Below are 11,926 nucleotides of genomic sequence, written 5' to 3' on the forward strand. Positions count from 1 at the left end.
TTTGTTATTCGGTGTATATAAGGAATGATACACGTTTTATAAACAAATATTTAAATCTAAATAGTTATGGTTTTCTGTGTATTTTTTTTATAAAAAAGAAAGAAAGTGATAGGTTTACATAGTTTTATACTTTAAATCTCTGCTTTTCTTTAATTTTAATACTGTTGTTTATATTAATTTAAATACACCTTCAATAGTTTTATATATTAGTTATTATAAAATCCTTTACAAAAGTAATAAAACTTTTTAATACTTTCGTCCTCATGTTTAATCTATTTATCATAATACACACTCCACTAAATATAAAATTATAAGGGCCAAGTGGATGGCTACTACAAAACTCTTACCGTTCGATCAGTTATCTCTGAGGTCTTCAGTTTTTCTTTCTACTCTTTGAACTTTCCATGTTCTCTGGCTGCTCCATATCCACCCAGACCCTCTCTCACACCTCCACTCACTTTTCCATGTCCTCCACCATAATCCCCAACACCTCTGACTACTCCTTCCACTTTTCCATGCCCTCCACTGCTTCTGTATCCACCTAGATCTCCGCTTCTTGCAAAATCTGAAGCTTCAAATCCGCCGTAGCCACCATCCTGTCTCCCGCCAAATCCTCCATCTCTGATCCCATCGACCTTATCGTGTGATCCAACTCCATGACCTCCTCGACCACTTCCATCAACTTTTCCATGACCTGCTTCCCCATAGCCACCTCCCAGTCTTCCACCATGGCTTCCACCGACCTTTCCGTGACTTCCACTGCTATGTTCGCTAAATCCAATCTTACCACGTTCTCCTCCACCATAAACGCCACTTCCATGCCCGCCATAAACTCCGCTTCCATGTCCACCATAAATACCACTCCCGTGTCCACTTCCACCGACTTTACCATGCTCTCTGCCACCATAACTTCCATGTCCGCTTATTGAACTACCACCGATTTTACCATGCTCGCTGCCACCATAACCTCCATGTCTGCTTATTGAACTACCACCGACTTTACCATGCTCGCTGCCACCATAACTTCCATGTCCACTTATTGAACTACCACCGATTTTACCATGCTCGCTGCCACCATACCCTCCATGTCCGCTTATTGAACTTCCACCGATTTTACCATGCTCGCTGCCACCATAACCTCCATGTCTGCTTATTGAACTTCCACCGATTTTACCATGCTCGCTGCCACCATAACTTCCATGTCCACTTGTTGAACTTCCACCGACTTTACCATGCTCGCTGCCACCATAACTTCCATGTCCGCTTAGTGAACTTCCACTGACTTTACCATGCTCTCCACCACCATATATACCACCTCCGTGTCCTCCATATCTTCCCCCGCTAAGAACTTTACCATGATCCACACCATGGCTTCCAGTTCCATATCGCCTATGACTTTCCCCATAACTGTCTGGTCCCTTCGGCTTCTCTGCAACAACAACCACCAAGATTGCCACAAACAGAACCTGTAAATGGAATAATATTTATTATACCAACAACAGCTACACTGTGTGCTTAAAACCTGAAATAAAATATTGAAATCAAGAAAATATAATCAAACTCAACTTCAAAAATCTACTCAGAACCGTTTTAAAATATAATTTTTAATTAAATATAATCAGAGCTAGGGCTAGTGTTTGTGACGGCGCCTAATTCACATATTATTTTAATACGCATATATATGCAGCAGCGCATCTAGCAGCGCCTATTTTAGGCGTCTCCTATGGCAAGTAACTCTATTGCGCACTCAAAGCGCCGGCCCTGAATATAATAATAACGCGATAAATCTCATTCTTTCTATCTGCAACAATTCAAATTTTTTAATGAAAGTGAAATAGTGCATTTAATTGGAAAATTATAGCTACTTTACTTTCCGGTTTCAAAACAGTGATAGTAGGGGTAAAACACACCGATAAATCACCGATATTCGATAAATCATTAGTGCCATTCGGTGATTTATCGAATAGTATGTTTTTTATAGCAATGGCATTGCGATTTGGACCATTTTGTAGAGGGCCGGCGTGCTTTGGCACTGTATGCCCTGGTCAACTGAGCCTTGCTGCGTTGTCTTCCCTAACCAGGGGTGACAAAGGGGGTTAATAAGCATTTATCCATACTAAATGTATTCCGAATGAGGCCGTTTGATGGAACTAGATTTAAGAATTTGGGATCCAGAAGCACTTTATTAAGAAGAGCTGATTTTTTGTCAAAAATTTGTAATAAAGGACATGTTTCTGAATTCAAAATGATAAGTCCAGCATTAATGATTTTACTTTAAATTTGTAATAAAACAAGATCATGGTAAAGAAAACTGGCAGCGACACCTCTTATTAAAAACAACTAACAGTACAAATATGATGAAGAGTTTTTAAACTGAATATAGAATCATAACGTTTACCCTAAGACAGAACCAAAGTGAAGAGCAACTTACCACAGACTTCATGGTGGGATCTTATCGGTTGTTTCCAATGACCAAGCAGGTGCACATGAAGTGATGACCTTTACCACCGCACTAAAACTCTTTATATATGCACGCTGTGGTTGATGACGCAATCGCAACCATGCGTTCAACCACGCATGGCCTATCAGGGAAAGAGGCGAAAAAATTGCACGGAAAAGACCTCTCTCTCTCTCTCTCTCTCTCTCTCTCTCTCTCTCGTGGAACAAATTGTTAGCCGCGAAGGTCAAAGGTGAACCAAAAGTGTCGAGGGGCGGAGAGACGATCATAAATGTTGGGTTTAACCTTAACCACTAGTGCATTAGGTATGGCAGCCCTCGGGCACGACAAACTGCCTCCTGTTGAGGCAAAAGAAAATAAAAAAAAAAAATGGGCTAGTCACATCGAGTAGCGACCTTCCTGAAGATGTTAATGGTTGTCCTAAAGCTCACCTTGAAACTCGAGTGGCCTGAGGAAAGAGAGGTTAAGACCAACGGACGAGAAAGAAAAATAGTGAAGGAAGATACTCACTTTAAGGTCTGGTACAGAAGGGGGTGAACTCAACGAAATAATTAAAGTGTACTACGATGTTTCTTAGGAGGTTTTAATACAACGAATTCTTTTAAGTAATTGTGGTTGCTTTGTTTCTTCAGATGAAGATCAGAAAGTGGAACACAATTGGACCTACTGAAGATGACATCTGTTTTTTGTTGCTTTAGGTCTTTTGTTGTTTTACCTGGAAAAATAAACCGTTTTTTTGATGAGTCATTATCTGACATGCAAAGTCAGAAGAATCTGACTTTGCATGTCAGATATTACTAATCGGATGCATCCTTATTTATTAATTTCAATTATTCATTTTCTGTTTCTTAATAAAAATTACAGTTAATAACAAGATTAAAAATTGTCATATTATGGTTACCCCGGAGAACTAAGTAGTCTGCCCAAGTGTAATATGTCCATAAGTTGCGTGTGTTCTCTGATCGGTTTGTCTATCTTTCTGGACAAAACACCTGAGTTCTGGGGAAAGGAAAAATTTCTGTCCACACCTGAGATCGACTAACTTGGCCACAGATGAAAAAAGTCCATAAACGTTCTTCTCAGTGACAGGATTCGAACCAGGGCCATCTCCAGAGTTCGATAACAAACGGGGGTTGTTACAAAAGCCCACGGAATTTCCCTAAAATTAATGGGCAAAGGTTCTATGAAAAGAGTAATAAATCCACTCATCTTAGTAGCGGTGGTGTGGTTACGATCCCTGTCTTTCCACATCTTGTGAAAAAGGAATGGCTCAAACCCCATCAAGCTCGAGGAATTTTTATTGTCTTTATCTACCAGGGTTGGGTTTGTGGGTCTCGGGAGAGGACTATACCATGCGTTTTTATCGAGCAAAACAGACAAGCGACCTTAGCATTCACGCTAATAACAAACAATAATTTCTTCTCTCTAAGGGTGATTTAAAAGCTAGTACACTGAGTGGCGACTTTATTAGGTACACTTATCCTCTTCGCTAAATGGAGTGCTAACATCATCACGTGTTCTTGCCATGTGATATAGAGTAGGTGAATAGATATATAAGGACATGTGTATATGTAAAGGGTGGCTCCTAGAACGTCTGTTCAACTGCACCTCGTATCTGGCCACTTGGCTATCCAGAAGCATCAGTTACCTGGACAAATGATTCTGGGTACTCGTCCACGCCACGAGAAGGTGGGCCAGTCCCAATGGAACATGTACTGTCTCAATACGAGACTCGGATCCACCTGATGTTGCCAGAAGGTGGGCTAAGATCCTCTGGGAGATCATTCCAGAGGGGACAAAGGAAGAGAAGGTTATGAAAAAAAAAAAATAATAAACAAAATAAATAAAGAAAAAAAAATAATAAAAAAATTAAAGGAAAAACAAAAATAATAAAAAAATTAAAGGAAAAACAAAAATAATAAAAAAATTAAAGGAAAAACAAAAATAATAAAATAAGAAAAGAAAGGAAAAAAAGAAAAATAATAATACAATATATAGATAAAAAAACTAGTGATACTGATTAAAAAAAAGAGTAATTAATAAAAATAAGTAGACAATAAATTTCAATAATAAATAAATAAATTAATTATTTATTTATTATTATTAAAAAATAATAATAATAAAATTATTTGGTGCGTTTGAGGGGAAAAAACCCTGCTGCACCGGATTAACTAACTTCAGACATAACGTGACGAAAAAATAAACAGATAAATAAATAAAAAATAATAAGAAAAGAAAAAAAAAAGTTTTTCATTGTGGACTTTCAATTCGCTGCACGAGTATTTCTAATGCGTCTGCCTTCAGCATGGATTTGCCTTCTACGCTCGAAGACTTGTGTAGCATAACTCTGCAGCGCTGAGAGATTTTCTGGTGTTCGGAGTAGGAGATCCGGTTGATCCTCAGTGATGTTTGGTACTGCTTGTGAAAGAGTTCTTCTTATGTCTTCATACAGCGGACATTCAAGTAGGAGATGCTTCCCTTCTCCTTTTCTCCACAGGAACAGCTATCTGTTGTAGACAGTCCTAGCTGAAAAAGCTTCTCGTTGAGGGAGCCATGTCCAGTGACCAAGAAGGATTCCAAGTTCAGCGACAGCCAGGACTTAATAGTTTTTGTTGCGGTAAACGAGACCTCTGGAAGGAATTTTCTTGTGATGGCGCCTGTTACAGAAGTATCCCATCTGGTCTACCAAATGTTTATTAATTCATTGTAGCACCTGAGTCTTTCGACTTTGGAGTTGCTGTTTAGATCCAGTTCAATTTAAGGATTTTAGTTTGAATTTTCTTCTTGATCCTGAAGTTTAGACCTCGATAGATGACATACAAATCCAGTGGTAATGTTCCGGCGATCACTTCAATGGCAGCTGTCGACACTGTCCGGCAAATTCTATGAGTAGACAAAAGCATGCGTCGCTGGATGGAGTTAAGTTTGTCACTCATTTTGACTAGCTTCACTCTATGAAACCACGCTCCAGCTGCATATGTCACAGCAGGCAAAAAGACCGCTCTGTAGTACAAGGACAGAGTTTTATTTGAGAGTCCCCAGTGACATCTGGAAAATCTAATAATGGCCGCTGAGAATCTTTTAGCATTGGTCCCTAAGTACATAAGATGTTGGTGGAAGCTCAGCTTGGGATCAATAATCACCCCCAGGACTTTCGTTTGTGTTACTATCGGGAGTTGCTTTTCAGAGATCTTAATTTGTGGTGGGCGTTTCAGATCTAGCTTGGATTTGAAGAGCATCATTTTTGTTTTATCCGTATTGATTCGTAGTTTGTTGAGCACCGTCCAGGAGTTGAGATGGGGCAGGATACGATTTGCTTTACACTCTAGGTCAAAGCGGGATTTTCCAGGAACAACGATAGTGAGATCTTCTGCGAAAGCCACTATTTTACATTCATCCAAGGGTTTTGTGAGCCAGCTGTGGAGGACCACATTCCAGACTAGGACCCCTAGGACAGAACCTTGTGGGCACCCTGGAGAGGTTGGTCTGGTTACCTGCAGGTAGTTGGATTTAACTATTATCTCACTCTCTGTGAAATAATTTCAAAAGAGATGATATAGCTGGAGGGAACACTAAGCCTGGAGGAGGTGGGCCAATGCACTGTCCCACCAGACAGTGTCAAAGGCGCCCTCGAAATCAACAAAGATAGCCAGTTCATATTTGAATGTAATATTTTCTATGTGGAGGACCAAGGTCAAACAGCGACTCCTCAGAAGAGCGCCCTGGCATAAAGCCATACTGTGCTGGGGAGAAGAGGTTTTGTTCACAGAGCAACTGCATGATTCTTAGTGCCATGAGTCTTTCCAGTATTTTCCCGAGATTTGCCAGGAGGACAATAGGTCCGAGGGAGCGGGGTCGTCAGGAGGTTTACCAGGTTTCCTGATGAGCCGAAGGAGAGCTACTTTCCAAATTTTGGGGAATTCTCGGCTTGCAGGCATTTATTGCATAGTAGTTGTAGATATAGCAGTCTAAGCTTGAAGAAGCGCAGAATAAAAACATATTCTATTAGGTCCAACCGAGGGCATTTTTTGGGATTGATCCTATTAATCACTGCAGATAGTTCATCAGTGATGAAGGGGTTGGTAGGTGCCTTATTGTCATAGGTTTTGTTGGCCATTCGTATATCTGAATGCTCTGGTAAATCCCCTGAGGATGCTGTACGTGTGCAGCTCAGTTTGAAAATGGCCAGATGAAACAATTCAGTACTTTGAATGAGCATGGTGATCGATGCTAGACCCGCTGATATGAGTACTTTGTAAACTGCAATCCTGGTGGGGTCTTTATGGCCGACTGTGGCTCGAATGTATCGAAATTCGTCCAATAACGATAACATACAGCCACCGTCAATCCTGTGGTCGCAAACAACTCATTGATGGAAAAGGCTGAGAACACTTTTGCAGGGTAACAGAAAGGAAACCAAAAAGGTATTTCAGAACGCACAACTCAACGTAGCTTATCATCGTCGGATGCGGTAATGCAGCTGAAGACGACCAACCGGGTTCCACTCTCTCTTGTCAGCAAAAAAAAGGAAAGACGGTATGCTTTATAGGCTCAGTAACACCAATGCTGGAGCATTGTAAAAACTTACCTGGTCTGACGAATTCCGGATTCTATTGTTTCACATCGATGGGAGGACTGCATGAGTCCATGGTCCCTCCTATCAGGTCTCGAAAATACAAGATGTAATAGTGTTGGGAGTGTTTTCGTGGTGAACATTGGCTGCCTAGATATCATCAGAGCAACATTTTGGATGCCTCAGGTTATCTGGAAATTGTTATTTCTTGTATCCGTCCATGAACGGGTTCTCCCAACAGGATAAAATGAAACGTCAAAAGGCCAGAATTGGTTCCGGGAACAGGAAAGTGAATGTGTCTGTTGCTATGACCTCCCCTCTCACCAAATCACAACCAAATTGAATACTAGTATTAGGTGAAACTGGTTCTTCGGAGTAGCAATCGCAACCATCCAATTGCAACACTTGTGGGTAAATTTGAGTTCCACATGGACCAGCATCCTTGTGAAATGCTTTCGAAACCTCGTTGAGTACATGCTACGGCAGTTCTAAGGGTTAAAAGGAAACCTACTCGGTATGTGTCCTAGTAGTGATGATTCCCATTAACAAACAAAGGATCGTGGTCGAGAATCTGATGGAATACTCTTGTTATTTTGGAAGAACACCATTTTATATAGATTTCATCGCATCTTTTTAAGGGTCTTATATACTATACTTTCTGTGTAATATGGTGTGTCCTTCATGGATTCGCTTTCATCCTGTTAATATTTAATATCAATATTAATGTTTTAACTCTAATATTTAAAGATTCCTCTGTCATGTTTTTATCATATGTGACAAAACTTGTTAACTAAGGTCTTCTCGATCTTACAGAAATGTAGAATAGAGAACAGTCCGGCTCTTATGGTTTCTAAATGCAAGATAATATTAAAAAAGCATAAGATTTTACACAATTATTCTATAATGGATGAAGTCGTGATTGTCATCTTTGTGACCCATCACAGACCAGTCTGAATCATCTTTTTAGTATTAGCAGTGGTAGATCCTGCAAGAAAGCAAACTTATACAGCATCAGCCAAAAAAAAAAAAAACTTTCCAACTCATCTCTCCATCCTCTCTAAAAATTTTTCTAAACCTTCCCTAAATTTACTCAATCTAAACAGTTCCACAATACCAGAGGGAAGTTTGTCACAACAGTCAGTCAATTGTCATCTGGCTGAAAGCAAATTTTCACATAATAATGAACCATACAACCGTCCTTGTTCAATTTGAGATCCTTGTTCAGTACCTTTGTTACTGCATCACAGTATCCAATCCATTAGTCGCACATTTCCCCTTAACCAATTCATGCTGCGACTCCATTATTTCCTCTAACCTCTTTGTCCTCCTTTTTGAATTGGAGATACATTTGCACATCTCCAGTAAATATCGATCTCCACTGAAACCAAAGAAGCTCTCGTAATTATGGCTTAGGATCTATCCAGTAAGATGATTGGATAGATCCCATCCACCCCGGGTGCCTCTTTTATGTCCATCCTCAACAATTCTCCATTTTCCTCTCAGTTATCACAAATCATTTAACTCCCAATTATAACTTGGTATACTTCTGCCATCCCCAAAGACACCTGGACAGGCTCATCAAAAGTTATGGACATATTTTTGAAATGAATGAAAACGAATCTTGAGAGTCAATCGATGATTCTGACTTCATTTTATCAACGTTTCTTATTAAATTATTTTAATGTAATTTCAGAGTTTAAAATACCATTTGTAGTTTTTCCTTCTATTTTTAATCTAATAATACATTTTAACAGTTCATTCCTTATTCATGATACTTCTTTTAAAAGGAAATAATAAAATTTGACACGTTGCCCGTGTGATACCTAAATCAGGTCCTGGTTCGGAGAACACGCATCGGTCAAACTTGCATCCTGCTTCTAACCAACGAGGAAAGTTTTGCAAGTAAAGTTTACATTACAAAACTACCAAAGGGACAATGGCCAACAAGTCTGGATCACCAATTATAATTCCCAGGCTAGACAGCGACCGGATAAGGGGGTGACTGTGACAGCATTCCTGTGTTGTTGAGGAAGTCATCGATACTTGTACAGAGTCACAACAAACAACGAAAAACTTAAGACCACCAAGTTTGAAAAACATCTAATCAATGCTTTATTTTTTCAAATTTTTGATTTTCAGCATTTGGGTGAATTTTAGGCGCATCATCTTCACTATGTTCGTCCGTCCGCATGTAACAACTCAATTTCCACTGGATTTTCATGAAATTTTATATTTGGGCCACTTTAAAAGATTTTCCTGGTCATTCCAATTTTAATTAAAATGAGACCAGTGGAAATTCGCCAATTATTATTTCTTTATTTATTTGCTTCATGTTTCGACTCCCAAAAAGATGTATTTTTATAATTTTTTAAATTGGAACTTTCAGAAAAATTTGTCGACCTAAATTTAATTAAAATCGAACCTTTCGAAATTCCACAATTATAATTTCACTATCCGTCCGCGTCATGATTTTTCATGAAATAACATATTTGCTCTATTAGAAAGATTTGTCGAATCTTCGAAAACGAGAGAAAAAAAATAATAACAATAAGCGAATTTCCAATAGTGTAATTTTAATTAAAATTGGAATGACCCAGAAAATGTTTTAAAGAAGCAAACATAAAATTTCATGAAAATCCGTCCACTGGAAGTCGAGATATTACATGCGGACGGACAAACTGACATAGTGAAGATAACAGGCGATTATGCACATATGCTAATCGGATCAATAAAAATCGGGAATTATTATTTATTTTTTTCTCATGCATATCACATAGGCTATCCATATTGTACAAGCATGTATTGTGGCTGAAGGGGACAGGTTTTCAGAAATGATAGCACCTCTTATGTGCCCAGGTCACTTTAATCGGTTGAGAACTGCTCATTTCAAGACGGACGAAGTCCAACAGTACGGAAGATTTAGCCCATAACGTATACAGTTACAGTAGCGTACCTGATAATTTAAGTATCGAAAGGCGCTACAGGCGCACACACAATTTCCATAGGAAAGTAGGACATTATCCTTCTCGTACAGAATTGCATGTTTTGATGGGAAGATCTGAAGCTTTTGCCATATAACAATCAGAAGTATTTTATCTAGGATGGACATACACTGTCCTCTCAATAGTATTTGAACACCAGTAACGGTGGACAAAATGAACTTTTATTAGAGGACAGTTGGTTGGCAAATGTAATTTGATGTAAGGTTTTGTAATAATATCATCAAGGCTCACTCTATTGTCTTTACCAAGTCCTTATGTCTGTCTGTCCGTCCGCATGTAATAACTCGACTCCCAGTGGATGGATTTTGATGAAATTTTGTATTTGGCGCTTTTAAAAAGATTTGTTGGCTGTCCCAAAGTTCATTAAAATCGGACCGATAGAAATTCGACAATTACTCTTGTTTTTTTTTTTTTTTTTTTTACAAACATATCATATAAGTTATCCATATACCATATATTGTAGCTGAAGCACTAGATATTGTTTGTTACTGTGAGCTAATTGAAATAATGAATAAGCAATACGGCGGATGCGTAGAAACGAAATGTTCTTTGTTCTCAATTAGCTCATAAAAGTCGATTTTGGTTGTTTTTTTGTTATCAGTTTATTAAATATATAAATCACGAATTAGCACTATTTGCTTATTACGCGGGATGATCATAATTTTTCATGAACAACCGTACTGCTTGCTATTTTTAGCTGAGCTTCGGATTTAAGACCAAACCAAGTTGCATCACATAACAACTGCGCAGTTCACTCGTGCGCACGGTGTGACCTTGGCAGTCGGACAAGTTTATGGCTGTTCAGTTTCGCCTAGGAACAATGGACGTGGCTCGCGGGGAAGTTTACTGCTCTCAGGTTTTGCTTCCTTCTCAAGAAAACATCAGCTGAAGCGTATGAAATTTTAAGAGGCTTATGGTGAATTTATGCTTCCATATAGCACAGCTCGCAAGTGGTTTAGAATATTTAAAGATGGACGTGATTTAATCACAAAAATCGGTGGTCCTGGAGCTCCAATCACTGTTGTCATCACAGAAACCAAAAACACTGCTCCACAAACGACCACAACTGCGTGTAGGTTGGTGGATGCTGCATCACGACAATGCGAGACCTCACATTGCTCATACCATCATTGAGTACTTAGGCAGCATTAATGTCAAATGTGTTCCTCATCTGCCCTACAGCCCTGACCTTGCACCATGCGATTTTTTTTCAGTTTCCATAAAGAATGAGCTGCGTGGAAAACCAGGGGTGGCTAAACTTTATAATAATAAGAGTTACATATCATGACCTCAGAGGTTCCAGAGTCAGTCATAATCTGAATAACCACATTTAATTATTTTAAAATATATTTTATGGATAAATTTTTTTATAAATTTCACTTATAACTTACATATTTATTTTTATTTATAAATTCATATATTAATAATTAATTTTTAGGCGTGTTACTGTATATATATATATAATGTATTTAAGGTCTTCATCATGTCCGTCTGCCCGTCCGCATGCAACAGCTTGACTCTCAGTCGAAGAATTTTCATGAAATTTTAAATTTCGACCATTTAAAAAGATTTGTCGAGCCATTTAAGTTTACTTAAATTCGGACGCATAGAAACACTATTATTATTATGTCTGTCCGTCCGTCCGCGGACGGAAAAAGAAAAGTAATAACTCGACTCCCAATGGATGAATTTTCATGAAATTTTATATTTGGGCTTTTTAAAAAAGATTTGTCCATCCATTCCAATGTTCATTAAAATTGGGTGATAGGTCTGAATAATTCGGTTCGGTTTAAGACATTGTCGGTTGTATCTTTTCACAACCACAGAAAACAGTGAAAAGATACACTCACTGGCCAAAAAATTAGAAACATTTTGAAATTCGCGTCAACAGAT

The 11,926-nt window shown here is 38.6% G+C and overlaps 1 protein-coding gene across 1 annotated transcript; it reads right to left on the reverse strand.

The window, feature by feature from the left end:
- Positions 1-372: 372 nt before the first annotated feature.
- Positions 373-2,492, reverse strand: LOC150082694 (uncharacterized). Its single transcript, XM_090378756.1, has 2 exons — positions 2,432-2,492; positions 373-1,466 (listed from the first exon to the last, which is right to left on the reverse strand). The coding sequence occupies exons 1-2, from the start codon at positions 2,441-2,443 to the stop codon at positions 387-389; spliced, it is 1,092 nt and encodes a 363-aa protein (XP_090234882.1). The 5' UTR covers positions 2,444-2,492; the 3' UTR covers positions 373-386.
- Positions 2,493-11,926: the final 9,434 nt, after the last annotated feature.

The sequence above is a fragment of the Mastigoproctus giganteus genome, chromosome 7, assembly GCF_048544385.1.
Source record: "Mastigoproctus giganteus isolate SK-2022 chromosome 7, ASM4854438v1, whole genome shotgun sequence".
Lineage (NCBI taxonomy): Eukaryota > Metazoa > Arthropoda > Arachnida > Uropygi > Thelyphonidae > Mastigoproctus > Mastigoproctus giganteus.